This window comes from Strongylocentrotus purpuratus, unplaced genomic scaffold (assembly GCF_000002235.5).
Source record: "Strongylocentrotus purpuratus isolate Spur 01 unplaced genomic scaffold, Spur_5.0 spur5_scaffold_6, whole genome shotgun sequence".
In the NCBI taxonomy this organism is placed as follows: domain Eukaryota; kingdom Metazoa; phylum Echinodermata; class Echinoidea; order Camarodonta; family Strongylocentrotidae; genus Strongylocentrotus; species Strongylocentrotus purpuratus.
In genome coordinates this window covers 55,176,801-55,193,113 of record NW_022145612.1, presented here as the reverse complement: position 1 = coordinate 55,193,113, position 16,313 = coordinate 55,176,801, and the positions used below count along the sequence as shown (strand labels likewise).

The 16,313-nt window shown below is 36.3% G+C and overlaps 1 protein-coding gene across 3 annotated transcripts in view; it reads right to left on the bottom strand.

Moving 5' to 3' along the window:
• LOC577668 (stabilin-2) overlaps positions 1–16,313 on the bottom strand; it is a 34,423-nt gene that overhangs the window by 6,359 nt on the left and 11,751 nt on the right. For 2 of the 3 annotated variants that reach the window (XM_031000486.1, XM_031000487.1), the window contains exons 14-36: positions 15,624–15,711; positions 14,937–15,020; positions 14,362–14,478; positions 13,699–13,791; positions 12,994–13,122; positions 12,350–12,523; positions 11,501–11,692; positions 10,837–10,887; positions 10,428–10,520; positions 9,912–10,055; positions 9,192–9,320; positions 7,673–8,665; positions 7,287–7,376; positions 6,611–6,754; positions 6,217–6,270; positions 5,618–5,741; positions 5,064–5,213; positions 4,385–4,588; positions 3,451–3,647; positions 2,894–3,026; positions 2,132–2,241; positions 1,586–1,702; positions 948–1,091 (exon numbers count right to left, since the gene is read on the bottom strand). In XM_031000486.1, coding sequence (XP_030856346.1) covers positions 948–1,091; positions 1,586–1,702; positions 2,132–2,241; positions 2,894–3,026; positions 3,451–3,647; positions 4,385–4,588; positions 5,064–5,213; positions 5,618–5,741; positions 6,217–6,270; positions 6,611–6,754; positions 7,287–7,376; positions 7,673–8,665; positions 9,192–9,320; positions 9,912–10,055; positions 10,428–10,520; positions 10,837–10,887; positions 11,501–11,692; positions 12,350–12,523; positions 12,994–13,122; positions 13,699–13,791; positions 14,362–14,478; positions 14,937–15,020; positions 15,624–15,711 — 3,754 coding nt within the window. Of the gene's footprint in view, positions 1–947; positions 1,092–1,585; positions 1,703–2,131; positions 2,242–2,893; positions 3,027–3,450; positions 3,648–4,384; positions 4,589–5,063; positions 5,214–5,617; positions 5,742–6,216; positions 6,271–6,610; positions 6,755–7,286; positions 7,377–7,672; positions 8,666–9,191; positions 9,321–9,911; positions 10,056–10,427; positions 10,521–10,836; positions 10,888–11,500; positions 11,693–12,349; positions 12,524–12,993; positions 13,123–13,698; positions 13,792–14,361; positions 14,479–14,936; positions 15,021–15,623; positions 15,712–16,313 lie in introns of those variants that run through there. The other variant, XM_031000488.1, reaches the window with a different exon arrangement.

Genomic DNA, 16,313 nt, shown 5'->3' with positions numbered 1-16,313 from the left:
GATACCGTACGTGTGCCAAGAATTGGTCGGTATTTTCATACAAGACAAGACAATTCCAGACAAGACAAAAATGGCTAAAGAAACTGTCCCAAGATTTCAACTTATCAAATGCAAGACTCGCTGACAGCAAGAACAACAAAAAGGGTACATGAAATTATCCATAAACATGTTAGTTTAGTTGCTGAAAATGGAGTACCAGCATAGACGTAGACGAAAATAGATCTAGTTGTCAGGCTGTCTGATCGCGCACCTGATGTTGTGTGCTATATTCTTCCCATAGAGATTACGCACAATGCAGTCTCTATGCAGTCTACGTGCATTGCGCGACCATGCAAAAAAAGTCAAGTTTTTTTTTTCAATTCGAGATTCAAACCTTTATCTGTTGTGATCCTGAAGGTGATACTCAATAAGTGAGGTGTCATATGAAAGCGCAGGTTCTTCTCTCTATTCCCCACAGGGCCGGTCCACCCCAAAAATTGTAAAAATATTAGACTAGAATCTAGATCTAGTCTACTCTCAAAGATACACTCATAAAAAACAACCATGCAGATAAACTAGAGAAAGGCCAAGGTGGTGTCATTAGTTGCCTCTTTTGTTTTCGGCATATAAAAGTATTAATGACTGCTTTAATATTCTCTCAAAGCAGTCATTAATACTATAATGTTTTTATATGACAAATGAAATAAATTGAAATTGAAATTGAATTTTTTTAAAATTTGAATAGGTGAATGCATAAAATCTTGAATGTAATCTTGTATTACCTTCACTCTTCTTATCAACTATTTATATCACCATCTTTCCTAACACTTTTTTTGTCTATTGTCTTTGTTTGTTGATATACTGTATTTCTCTATATTCTGGTGTCAATTCATTTTCATCACATCTCTTGACGTCTATTTTCTCAATAATTTACAGAAATCTCATTCTTCTAATCTCACACTACAAACCTGATGGTGTTTATCATAGGTGACATCGACATTGAGTTCATGTCCAGACCATGTCTCGAGCTCCTCATCGTCTCCCTCTAGGAGATCCTCTTTGCTCCATCGGTCATGGACCACATGGAGTAGGACTTGAGATGGATAGAATGTCTGATGAAAGATAAATATTAGTTTATAGTTTATTATTTTCCTCTGTTGAAAAATGGAACATTCAACCAAAAGCTTTGTTAATCTTGTTAAAAACAAGAGTTGACAATTGCAGTAATCATTGAATCTATATAGCTCCTACTACAGTGTGTTATCAAAGGCATACAACATACTTATCATAACCATGCCTAAGTACATCATCTGTTAACAGCCACACAAGTATTGACTCTGTGTAAAATGAATTGGTACACCCCTTTTGTCTCGATGGGAGCATTCAAATGTCACAGAATTAGCTTCCTACCACAGTAACCAGGTATCCATTTACTAAACCTGGATGGAGAGAGACAATTTGCCTAAAGACATGAGCAACTGAGTAAGATTCAACTCTTAACCTTGATATGATCTACCAGGGACTGGGAGTAAATGCACAAACATGCACAGAATTGTTATGAGAAGTAAACAATTACAGTGATTTTTTTATGTGGTAGAATACTTACCAATTCTGATAATTTTGGGTTGAGAGGAATGAAGATTGTAAGTTGGTCATTAAGTTTCAGCAAATCTCTCACTAAACGTTCTCCCTCATGGGACTCATTGGCTAACTGCATCATCATCTGAAACACATACACAATAACAAAGTAATTTACATGTAACAACAGTGGAGAAGTAAAATATAAAATCAATTAAAATTTTGTGGTGATGATGAAATTGTAGGCTTCATTTGTGAACATGTTTTTGTTTTTCGAATTCATCTTATTCTGTGAGAGGAAAACAAGCCACCAAATAAATCTTGATTTACATTCACAGGTACTTAATTACTCAAAACATCTCTTGCAAGCAAAAATAGAAGTTATCAGTATACCCGTCTATAAGTCTATAAGTTTAAGGGGCATATTTTTTCTCTAGTGTACATAAGGTAAAACACAATGGAATATATATAGGGGGTATGCACCTGTTGTGCCCCCCCCCCTTCCTTCATCCCAGCCATCATCAGCACTTCAATTAACCACAAACTCTCCACAGTGAGAAAAGAAAGCACTGACCTCAAAGAAGTATCGGAATTCAGGTTGGCTTGCTAAGGTGTCATAAAGGTTGCCATTACACACAATACCATCACCAACATACCTAGAGAAGCAAGTACATTCAACAGGACCTAGAGAAAAATAACAAGATGTTACGTGTTAGCAATGCCTGAATGCTTACTGCGTACGCATTCCCCCACCCCTCCCCCCAAGAAAAACAAAAAGAAATTATATATAAAAGTATAAACAAAATAATAATAATCCTCAAATTATCACCATGGATGATATGAGACAACTAATTCAGAAATACTCAAAAAAGAAAACTATCCTCTTATTATATTTTTTCAAAACATGCAAAGTTGTTTGAGGGTTGAAGGGGCAATTATTGTCTGTGGGGTAATTATTCTTGAAGGGGGAGGGTAGTTTTACATGTTGACTTGCCAAAGTATCATAAAGGTTGCAACTACACAAAATATCATTGGAGGTATCAACATGGAATTTTCTTTTAAAAATCATTTCTTTATGAGAAAAGTAAAACACAATAGAATTACATGTACATGTACAGAGGACCACAAACATGCTTACATCTATGCACTGCTTAAGCAAAACTCTCTGTTTTCTATGTGCACATTATAGCATATGGCAGGACTGTAAATGACATTAAATTATAAAGTCTTATTAAATGTAGCATATGCCATCTTACATGTTTATCTGATTAAAATAATATTCTGAGTAACTTTAATAAAACACATAACTTGAATGATCAATGAGTAGTCTACATACCTCCATCTTCTCCTTCTTGACAATGAGCATTGTATGAGCATCCTCCATTGTTTGTGAGACATGATGTCAAAGGAGGATGACATTCCAATCCATCACCCCAGTAAGGTGGTCTGCAAACACAGCTTCTTATATTCTGAGAAGTATAAAGTGAAAATTAAAACTAATAAGATTTGTCCTTCCTTTTTTTGTGTACAAGTTCAACTCCAACCGTTCATGTACTTCAAAATAAATGTATTAATGTCTATTGTGTACAGCCATTTGAAATTCAGTGAGTATATATGTCTTCTAGCATGTTTTCACTGTGTGAAAAAAATCTGATGAAAAAGATAGATGCATATAAAAAAATCTTTAAAATCCAAACATACTTAATAATCGAACGAGTGTGATATATTCACTGTGTATATATATATATATATATATATAGTACCCACAGAAGACCATGCCACAAGTTTGTGCTCAAATCTCTTGGAAATGCAAATTATACAAAGAAAAAAAAATCTAAATCTAAATTTAAAAATGTAAATCTGCTAAGACTGTTTGCTTGTCAGTAAACTTACTGGTCCTCTAAATCTGCATGATGCATTAGGATGGCAACCTCCATTATTCTCCTCGCAAATGTTGACTGGAAGACAGACTATACCATCACCGTGGTAACCATCGTGGCATGTGCAGTTGACGTTAATGGCTGATGTATTGTGAGTGCAGCTGGCATGGACGCTACAGCCACCATTTTCTGAGAAACATTTGTTGATAGCTGCACAAGAAATTTAAAAAAAAAGAAAACATGTTACACCATCTATTTTATATCTACACAAATATTGATGTTATAACAATAATAATATTTTTTTTAAATAACTAGAATAAGTTTAACCTTGAGTATTGGGTGCATTACATCTTTCTAGCAAGTTCAGTTCAAGTTCATTTATTCAAAACCACACAAAACATGATATAATCTTTTACATAAAAACGAGACTGGTAATAGTACATTAATCAACATATATTAACTTCATTACATCATTAAATTAATGGTTTTAAGACCCCTGTAGAAGCTAAGCTTGTGAGCGGGGCCCTATAGTCAACAAAATACATACATTAACGATATGAAGGAAGGTGTATGGAACAGAGGGATTATGACTGATATACCAAGGTTTAACTGAAGCAGAATCTGGAAGAACAAATTCATATATAGATACAGGTAGTATGGAGATAAGAAGAATCACACACACACACACACACACAATGAAAATCATTACCTTCATCATGAATAGTTGGTCACATGTAATGTTGTTTCTGAGCTCATAATACAAAACAAGGTCTTCAAAAATAAACATAGTACTTTAAAGAATTTATTTTCTTTAATTTATAGTATTAATCAGTATCTCTGAGCGATTTAAGGGCCTTAGGGGAGACTCTCAAAGTGGAGGATTAAAAAACAAACGCCTTACCACAAAACATTGTAATAACATAATTTTTACTGATCCATGAACTTACTGTTGCATGTGTAGCCATCTCCGTGATATTGCGGTGAACACTGGCACCTGTTGCCATAGCGACATACAGCATTCTGATGACATGGAGGGTCACACGTTGGTATGAAGGTCAGAACACGCTCACACAATGGACCATCTCGATCAACAGAACAGAAACACTCACCAGACTGGCCATTACAGATAGATGAGTTGGAGCATCTGCACTCTGCACAAGATAAGAACACAATGTATCAAATTTAAACAGACTAGTTCTCTTCGGAGCTATACCAATCACCACCAAACTACTGGACCATATCATCTCTACATTAACCCTAAAGAGACTCCAACTCTATGCCCCCCAATGTGCAGGGTAAATTGCATTAGAAATGGCCTTATTCAGGGCTCCAATGCAAACATTTCTAAGAAAAACTCTGTCGCTTTCCCTCGCATGTGTTGGTTCAAAATCTTGTTGTTTCCCCTGGCTTCTTAAGAATTGCTCATGTCTGAATCTCCAATTTGCCAGGGGTTTCAGGCCAGAGAATCTCCCATTTAGGTGATGCTTAGGGTTGGAGTCTCTGACCCTGTGTAAAAGTATTTGGGTTAAGTCTTTCCTAACTCTCAACAGACAATATATCCATACTTGAATAATTCAGAGAAAGAGAGAGAAAGACAAGATAAATACAAATCTGGAGCTTGCTTACTTCTACATGATGGCCCATAGAACCCTGGTAAGCACCTCTCACATGCTGTGCCTGCAAAGCCCTCACGACATGAGCAAACTCCATCATTATCATACCCTTCATTACACCGACCATGGTTGTTACATGGGTAGGTCGGTCCTCCGGGACATTCTGTAGATGATGACAAAGATATGGAGAAAATAGACTGACAAATTTAATGAGAAAAGGTCAGCGTAGACTGTATTGATGTTGTATTTTGTGGTCTGATATTATCCTGTTAAACATTTCAATATTGAGTCTAGTTAAATGTAAACACGTACTATGGCTATACGCCTTGTCCACATACACAAATAATGCAAGATTAATTGGTTTACGGAACAATCATTCCCAATACAAGCAAATACCGCAATGAGAAATCTGTTAATTTATCTAATGGATATTAAAGATATACAATTTTGGAAGTTTTTGAGCCTTGAAATACATGTAACTTTTTAGTTACAAGTGAGCAAACAATTAAACAGCAATCAATGAAATTGCACAATTTTCTAAAGAAAATAATATGGATTGTTTATTACCTTGACAACTGGGTCCATAGTAACCTTGACAACATTCCCTGGTGACCTCAGTAAATTGGCAATCCGTCTGACAACCTCTCTCATACCAGCCACCATGAAAGCGACAACCAGACTGTTCAGCTCCCTGAATATACAAAAATATAAAAAACATTATACATCAGTCAGAGCGTTAGTAAGAAATCTTCCCCACAGGGTACTTTGGGATTAGTCTTGGTCACATATAATGCTAAAGCCCAAATATACATGTACGAGTGTAATTGTTTTATAAAATGAGGATGAGGATTTGTGTTGTTTGACAAATCCCTTAATATCAAATTTCATAGCATCAAATGATAAAAGTTACATCCAGACCATTCAAGGGCTGCTCGATATAAAGCCCAAATGATCAGATATTGGCACTTTCTAATGACCATATAGGAAGCACATATTCCTGCTTTCAACAAATCCATTTGATTGGGATCTACATAATCATTAATGAAGTATGATCTTGTGAAGGCATATCTTGCAACAAAATGTTGCTGTATTATCATGATTGTTTTGAAAAGAAAAAAAATAGAAAATCAGCACTTCATATTTGGAGAATGATTTATTATACTCACCACTTGTTCTGCCTTAAGTGGACACATATGAGAACCACATCGCTTGCATCGACTCTGACAAGGGGCAAGACATTAAAAAACAAAAAAATTATACATGAATAATGCTCTAAACTCAACACAGATAGTATCTCAACTCATAATTATATTTTAATTAAAAGTTTTCCTCTTGCATTTTTTTTAACAGATCAAAATTAGGGGTAAACCCATGGTGTAGTGGTCCACCCACAGATCTCATCAATTACATTGCACGAGACCCAACGGTTATTGTGATTAAGTTTGTTTTTCCCTCCAATACTTCCAACCTCTAATACTATTTAATAAAAGAGTTGATTTGCACTATAAAATCCAATAATAGCATTATACTTAAATGATGACAAAATTAAATAATTATCACCTTTCTGATGTGCGTTTCTACGATATCGCATCTGCCATCCATCCTCGGCAAGGAGACGACCTCTGATACTGGGAAGAGAACACCGCCCTCAAACTCCAGTCCAACACCAATCACCCTGCTTCTCTCATTCACAAACAGCTTCCCCTGGAGATTCATGATTAAATATAGAGGAGTGATTATAAGACATCAAATATATGATGGCTCTGGGGTTGGAGAGAGAGGTGGTATTGATCTGAGAGGTCTTGGGTTTTTATACCCATCAAGTACACAAGCACTCAATCTTTACTCCATAACATCCTTTAAACTTTCCTGTTAACTGCTATACTTACTATGTACAAGCATATATACCCTTGCTTTCTTGTTTACTCACACTCGAATAAAATGTATATATACCAGTCAAGGAGTATTGTAAAAAATGTACAGAAAATAATTAAGTGAAATCGATCAATGTATACATATAATCGTTCAGCATCATCATTATCATTAAACACTGGTTCAAAATTAATAAAAATGTATGATTTCTATTATTTTTAGAATTTCGAATTGCATATTTTGTAAGGTGATGTTTCAATTATTTATGGCATGACATTTTTGAGAATCTGAACCATGTTTCATACATGTGAAGGTTCCTGATTTTACAGTTGCCCATCTATACAGCAGGTGCTTATTGTCTTACCTGATCAATGATGCTTAGCCTTAGATCAGAGCCTTGCAGACTTGGTACAGTATAAGGGCCAGTCTTGGGCCAAAGATCATCAAACAATCGCTGTGCGGAGAAATAAACGTTGTTAAATAACATTTGTCATACTAATTTTTTTGTACAAGTTTTTACGAGATATTTTATTATGTTAACCTCCACTTGTATATTTAAAAATTATTTACTTATTAAACCAAACAACTAAAAAGTTTTTTTAAATAAACTACAATATGAATATTTATCTACTACAGGAATCTACATGCAGTAAAATTGGACAACAGGTAGTGAGACATACAAACATATATGTTGCAATTATCATAATTCAACCTAAATGGGTTAATTCATGGAATACAAGAAAAAGGTACCTCATCTGGAAGTACATGATGGGCGATGAATTCTTGCAGCAGAAGCCTGTTGCTAGGGTCCATCAACTCATCTAGCTTATCTGGAGGCAGCCTCATGAATGCTTCATCCGTGGGAGCAAAGATGGTACTGTAGCTTTCAAATCGCCCTCCTTGCCTCATACCATGGGGTGGGTGCCTACCAGGGGGTCTGCCTCCCAGAGGCCGGTCAAGAGGCTGGTCAAAAGGCCGGTCAAGAGGCCGGTCAAGAGATCGCTTTTGGTAATGACCATGATTGTAGGAGACTCTGTTGCGTCTATATCTGTCACCTATGAAATTGGGGTTTGCAGCCTCTGCATGTTTAATATGGAAATCTCTGGACAAGGCGCTCCTTCTCTGGGTTGATTTGAGGTCATCCAGTCTCAGAGTGCTACCTCGCTGCATTCTTCCCTCCCTTCTGTGCCTACTCCTACCATAACTTTTACCCTGATGCATTCCTCCTGACCTTTCCCAACCACGGATGGATTCTTCAACCCCACTTGATCCTTCTCCAGACATACCACCGGGTCGACCGGGGCCTTCTCTGTAACCAGATTGACCATGCCCACCCTCTCTTCCACTACCAAGCCCATCCTCCCAACCATTACCAGGCCCACCTTCCCTATCACTATCAGGCCCATCCCACCCCCTCCCACCACCAAGCTCACCCTCACTACCACTACCAGGCCCATCCCACCCCCTCCCACCACCACGCCCATCCTCCCTACTACTAACACGCGATCCATTTATCCTCGGGGGAGGACGACGGGGTGGAGGACGACGGGGTGGAGTACGGGGTGGAGGACCACCATGTCCAGGATGTGGGTGGGGATCAATAAAGAATTCTTCGAACATTGGTGTCCGTTGCAGGAGCTGCAGGAAGATGGAGATGTTGTGACTGGTGCCGAGGATTCCCATGTCTCTACCAAAGTTTGGATGCCGACGGCGATTGTCTTCATCTGAAGAAGTTCCCATATCCTTTTAGAAACGAAAGGGGGAAGTAATTTTTGGGGGAAAAAAGCACCAAAGAAGAACAGAGTTAATTATTTGGAGGTTTTCAAAATATTGCCATAATCCAAAGAGATACTGAAATACTACTACATGATTAACTACCAACCAACTTGATTACCATATGCTGTAAATGAGTAAAACAAAATAAACACTTTCCATGGACCTAGTACAATTGCTCTCTCCCATACAGATAAATGATATTTGTATGTTTTGCAACGTCTAAACAATGGTTGCGCAGCTATGCAAAGCTTAGCCGCCAATTTTGATGTCACGTTCCTTGGCCATACACAGTGGGTTGTTCAAGGACGTAATAATTAATTAATTTATTCGTAAACAACTTCTGAAAGGAAAGTGTTGATAATTTGAGTTAGTTTAGCCTCCCCCTTGCAATGATACAAAATCATTGAGTTTAGATACAGTTTTAATCCCTCGCACAGCTACTTTTAGAATTCTGTTAGTGCACGAAATTGATTGGTGTCACCTCATTTCATACCTGTTCTCTAGGCCACTCATAAATTCTTGGTGGAGTTAACATGGTGTCGATGATATATATGATGCCATTAGATGCGTTATGATCAGCAGAGATGAATCTCCCACTGGCTCCTAGTATAAGTTTGTCGTTCTGTGAATTAGGCAATAATTCAAATTCAAATTTACTTCTTTTACATATTGCATTTATTTTGTTGAAACAAAATATGTTCAATAACACTAAGCATAATTTCCTAGGGGAAAACTAATTAATAAGCTTGATTAGCAAAATATCAGCTACATATAATATTCTTGTTTTAACAAGTTCATCACAAGTTATGGTGAACACTTATATATATATATATATATATATCTAGATATTGGTACATCAATCATATTAATGTTCAAAATATCTCTCACACATGAAAATCCAATCTGCTTTAGCGACTACCTGTATAGAAAGACCACCTGTCTATAAAAATACTGTCTGTTGTTGTTGTTGCTCACACCAGAATATGTCATTGGATCATGTACTTTGGGGAACCTGTACATAAATACAACCTGCCCATAAAGATCAGTTTTCTTGCTTTTCTCAAGCAGCCTTTAAATACAGGTTTCACTTTATCTATATACTTTATATATACTTCCATCTTTTGTTTTTTTAAGATATAAGTTAAAATTTAAGAAGAAATTTCCCTAATAATTTCATTTTCCCCCCCATTATGATTCTGAACCCTGGACTCACCTGACTGATACCTATACCAAGGTCTTGACCATTCATCATTCCTAAGGTTGTACGATTACGAAGATCTGTCATGGTCATGTGACTGCCTGCAATCACATGATACAGGATGTACTGCGTCATGGGGTACAGCTCCTCATGCCGACTCTGCAATACCAAAATATTATATGTATATTACATCAAACACTAGATAGGGTAACATTAGTAGACAAGATGCAGCATTTTCTTGATACTAATGGCAATTTGAACTATTTAATATAGGAAATAACAATGATTACAGCACAATCTAGTATAGCCTTTCCCCATACCTCTATCCATCGCATGTGAGAGAAGTCAAGATGTAGAAATAGAATGGACTAAATAAAAGAACCAGGAATAAATCCACAAGATCACAGTTTTTCAGGTTAAAATAATAATAATAGCTTGTTCTTATATAGCGCTTTTCAGGACCGGAGGCCGTCACAAAGCGCTTTACAGATAAGTATATTATTACCCCGGTCATTGGATGAAGTTAGATACCTGATTTTGTAAAAATACAGTAATAGCTGCGTTGGATGGCACAAACAAGGTGAAACTTCCTTCGCTTCTCCTGAGAAATGAACGAGAATCCAGCTGAAATACAAGCAGTCATAATCTGTTTAGTCACAGACCTCATATGAACATTCCACAATAGACTCTGATTGAACTGTGAGCATAACAGAAATAATGACATTTGTATAAACATTAAAAACATATGTGTAAAGAAAAAGAAATATTTAAACCAGGAGGGGTTTTACATTTGATACGTAGCAACAGCAGCTCCGACCGGTCAGTATACCATCAGGCCATATCTGGTCCACAGCAGGGTCACAAGTAATCACAAACATTATTCAGCTTACCATTTATTAGCACTTTCACAAAGATCATTTCAGAAGTAAACAATACTCACACTTTCCAAGAAATAAACAAAGAGGCTGGCCTCAGGCAAGCTCCTAAGCTCCTAAAATAAAGAAATAAGAATTAAAATGTGTAATTCATTGTTAATTATAATCTGATTTATAGGTTTATATTGACAGGTGAACATCATAATTCACTGGTATTCTCCACATTCCATCATATCTAATTGAGAACTGGCTTCTCAAATGAACTATTATTCTGAAGAAAATTTCTATGAGTAGTGATCGTACACAAAAAGTGATGCATCAAATTAATCATCCATTTTACTTCCAATTTTTGTGTTTTGTTTTTAATTCATCACTTTTCTTTCAGCGTGTCATGTTGCAACCTTAGTTTGTAATCCTATATAATTAGTCAAACCTTTATCAAATTCCATTTATGAAGCCCATTCAACATAAATCAAAAGACTAAAAAGATGTGTTTCTGGACAGGTGGGTTATCAAGATGGTTTTAAACAGAAAATCAAATGTCTGTGCATGCATGTACAAGGATTTTTTAAACTTTCAAAAATATTATGTTGACAATTGAATTGTCAATAAGTATTCACTTTATATCACTTTGTACCACTTTGCTTGATTCATTTTTCCTGAAAATACAATGACAAAGGCAGCAGCTTAACTGTTGTTCAGTCTCCACACAGATCCTCCCCATCCTACCTCAAATATGCTTCCAAGACAGAAGAATCCATCTCCATCGTAGCCATAGTTACAGCTGCACCTCCTTTCATCCAAACCTAATGGGATGCAAGCAGCCCTGAAATGGCATCCACCGTTGTCATGGGAACAGGGGTCACTAGCCACACACTCAATGCCATCACCATGGTAACCATCCAAGCACTGGCATTGCAGCTAAGGGGGACAAGGTGTATGATTACACAAAAGACATTTGAAATAACAAGAATCAATCAATCCAAATCAAATCCTTGGGAGTGGAAAAGCAAACTATATAATCACCATGTTCATTGCGTCTCTCCTCCTGATATCACTGATCGGGGGTGTGCAGGTGGACCTCTACATCAGGGGTTTCCCCTTACTCTCTTATAGAAATAGTGCAGTGGGTTCTTAACGTGCAGAGGCTTCAGTCATCCACTTAGGTTTACATATGAATCCAAGACTGTTGGTTTGACAGGCATAACCTTAACCAACTTTAACGCTATAGAGAAGTATTTCGTTTCTTGTTTAAATATATAAAAAATTAAAATATCTTTGGTCCTTCCTACAAAAACAACTTTAAATTTTGTTTTATTGTAAACATTAAGAGGAATGCTCAGTTGAGAGGAGATGGATAGCACTTAAAGTAAATATTCTAGAGCTATCAAAGTCCCATAGGATGTTTTAGGCAAGAAAACACCAACATCCCAATAAGCAACAGCATTATCTACAAAACAATAACGGAATCCATAAGCAATAGCCTAAGTAGTGGCAACATTATTAACAATTACACTCACAATACATCATTACAAGTGATGGCAAGAAAAGGCAAATATAGATAAGCCAAATGGTTACCAAAGTTGAAGTCTTCTGCATGCATCTAGCTCCTTGATGGCATCCTCCATTCATTCCATCCTCACACGTTCCCTCTCTCAGAGAGGAGGACAGGATTCCAGGAATACCATGAGCAATGCCATTGGGAAGGATGAGTATGTCTGGAGCTGCAATAGGAATCATATCTACAGATGCCTGTCAAATGAGAAGGGGTGAATATAGAGTTAAATATACCAGTACTGGCAAATCTTGAATTCTCAGTAATGACACTGAGTCGCTCAACCTACAAAAGCTTGTTGAAGTTCAAATTATGGAATAAAACCATTAATTAAATCATAAAGGCATATTGAACTGTTGACTAATTATAGGAACATTAATGGAAAAAAGTATTAAAGCACATAAATCGCCCCCCCCCCCCTCTCTCTCTCTCTCCTTTTTTTCTCTTTGTCTTCATCTCCCTTTTCCTTGATTCTCACCCTCCATCTCTGAACTTATCTTTCAGATTTATCTTGTCTCTTTCTCCTTCATTCTCCCCCTTCTATTCTTCCTTTCCACTCCACACGCACTCACGTCTACTTTATCTCTTCATTATCTTACTCTTCTTTTCCCCACTCCTCTTCTATCCTGTGTGTGTTCAGATTTCTATAAAATAAAGACACACTCACTGCTTCACTGGAGGCCAAGAAATGAAGATGTTGACCAGAAGCTGAGGTAATATTAAGCTCTTCTGATATGTTGTGGTAATACAGTGTCTTCCCTATCACTAAGTGATGCTGCAGAAAGTCATTTGGAATCTGAGGAAATGAAATAAAAATAAGCTAGATTGAGATATAATTGTTAATAAAATAAAAACAGATTAATGTGAAAAGCTGATGGAGTGTAATATTCGTTACAGCTTAGTAAACATTCAGATGAAATCTTAAGTGTGATTTTTATGAAAGAATAATATAGAATTGATAAAAATATAACATATAAATTGTCATTGACAATACAACAAAGACCATACACATGTATACAAATGAAGAACCCTTCCTAAATGAAATATAAAGTATGCATTTTTTTTTGACAGTCTGTGTGCAAAACACTATGTAAAACCTTCAAAATTTGGGGGGTTCGGACTTAGATTTTGGGCACCCATGTGTCCCGGGCGCTTGTTAGTGTTTAGGCCTGGCAAAGGTCATAGAATAATTGGGTAACATTGAACTAAAATTAGGTTAATTATTGACACCTGAATGTTGGAAAATTAAGACCATGGAAGAACATAACCAGACACCTTTAACTAAGTACATCATCCGCTGACAGCCAGACTGGCATTGATGACCTACTGGCTGTCAGCAGATGATGTCAACTGTGTCTTATTGATAGCTTACCTCAGTAGACCAATTCAAAGATGACATGGCTACATTGTCTGGTAGAAAGATTGTGTATGGAGTTGTATCATCAAATGGCAACAACCCTGATACCTGGATGAAATTAGAAATAAAAGATATCTATTTTACCATATTTCCAATCAACTCTTTTAAATCAATCAGGGGCCATCTTTAAAAGACTGGTAGACAATTCATTTCCACATTCCACGATATGATTCAGACAATGAATACGACTACAATCTGAACACCTCGCCATGCTCCATATCCCCATCATCCTGCTAATAAACAATCACCAAATATATTCAACTCTGTGGAATGCATTCCTTCTCAAAATTTGCTAAAAATTATACTTTTCTTCATTGTACAATTGGTATATTATTCTTCATGTATTCTCATACATTAAACAATATCGTCAACTGAGATCCTCAAGTGCATTAATTTATGTAAGTTTATCTATCTTTAACGCCCTTCTGGCTCTAGACTGTTTAAAGCTTAGTTCACTTCCAAATGAATCCTAAACCGCCGCATTGTTTGGAGTATAGGTTACATGTACATTGTTAGTTTATAAGTCAACTGCAGAGCTGAAACGTTATTCGTTGCATTAGATGACCAAAGTGTCGGGCTGTCAAACAGCGGAAAGTAGTACATGAAAAAGCAACCAACCTGTATCAATTGCCAAGCCTGGGAGTAATCTTGAACATCACCAGAGATTGGCGTAAGAAAATCAATCTTGCCTTGAACCTCCAGCAATCTATTGATCCAATAATCCTTGGCATAGCTCTATATAAATTGGGCAAAAAATAGTCAATTATTAGATAAAATTAATTGGATTTACAACCAACTGAGGATACAAAGTATTGAATACCGGTACTATACAATCTCAAATGTAGTTAACCTGATAAGGCACTCAAGCATTTAACAAGCTTTCTTCCCATGTAGTACATGTACCTGCTCAATTCAGCTGGGTGCAGAGTGGCAAATACAGATACATATCTTGCCAAAGGATATCAGTGAAGCAACAGGGATTTCAACCCCATACGATATATGTTGCATAATCCCATAGCTTATCCAAATGATCATCCCATTATTAAACTCTGATTCTGGTTGCTCTAGAAACTTAAATGCATTAAGCTAGGGTTTATTTATAAGTTTGAGAATGTGTTTAATAAACTAGCATAGCCGTTAACTGCCTAACTAACCTGGAAATCAAGTACCGGTAATAAATTCTTGATACTTACAATGGGAACGAAGATCAATCCATTTGTAGCATTCTCAACTTGTGCAATACCACCATTGATGTTGGACAGGTTACTATATGGTCCCTTGGGAATAAGAAAGGTAAAACAATATGCTGGATTCCATTGCAACAACAACACAATACCAACTATAATGGTTATAAATTTATGTTAACCTAGGAACTTTTGCGACATGAAACTTTTATGGATTGGAAACAACAGCCATTTTTGTGGAAAGTAACTTTTATGTATTTTGCACAAATTCTATATTGTGTCAGTTGCGATTACATTAATTTGCAGCCTGATAATTTCTCAATCTAAACCACTTGCAAAATTGTTGAAGATTTAGTAAAACTTCCTGACTTTACAGTATAATGTATATATTAATAGAAATGGTTTCATGAAGAAGAATATTATAACATCTATAGAAATGTTCACTTTTTAATTGCATTTATTTCTCAGAATATGAAAGGGTAGTGACACGGAAATTCCTTACTGATGGACACTGTTAACATTTCAGAATTTATATGAACAGAGCATTACATTAGTAGAGCTCATATGAGCCTTCTCTTCCTCTCTCTTTCTCTCTCTCTCTCTTCCTCTCTCTCTCTCTCTCTCTCTCTCTCTCTCTCACACTCTCTTTTTCTCTCAATACATTCATTGATACACATACTAAAGAAACTAGCTTACATCTATGATCACATTCTCTCCAGGCTGCAGGCTAGGTAATGTCTCATTGAAGCTCCTCTGTGATGGATCCATCATAAACATGTGAGACCTGAATCGATAAGGTTGGATAAAATGAGATAAAGAGGGCATGTTAGACATCAGAATTCCTACATCGTCTTTTTGGAGTCTCAGTTTCTTTAACATAGAGTTAACATACTTTTGGCTCTGAACAGATGATATATAATCGTAGAGTCTGACCAGTCTGTACAAGGTCGCCACAGGGGAACACAATTTAGAGATTTAGAGATTCTTTTAATCTTTTTGAAAACTGTATTACACATAAAACCCTCTTCCCACACACATACACTTTGGGAATGACAGAATAATTACATTTTCACAATTATTCAAATTCTTTATCTACGTTTGAAAAAGGTCAATTAAAACTTTCACATGAATTCAATTAATTTGACGTTTTCTTGATCAATCAAAGTTATTTATGAACATGCTGTCTTCTGTTAGTAGTTTCTCTGAGAAGTTTTTATGGAAAACTATTTGTTGTCATAAGCTTCTACCTTAAACAAAGAACTATCAACAAAAAAATATTAAAATAAGCAAAAATTGTTGTACATATCAATGTCATTTATGAGCATTTTATCCAATTTTTCTTGCTCTGCTAAAAACAAATATCTTGGAAATTTGTATTCAGATGCT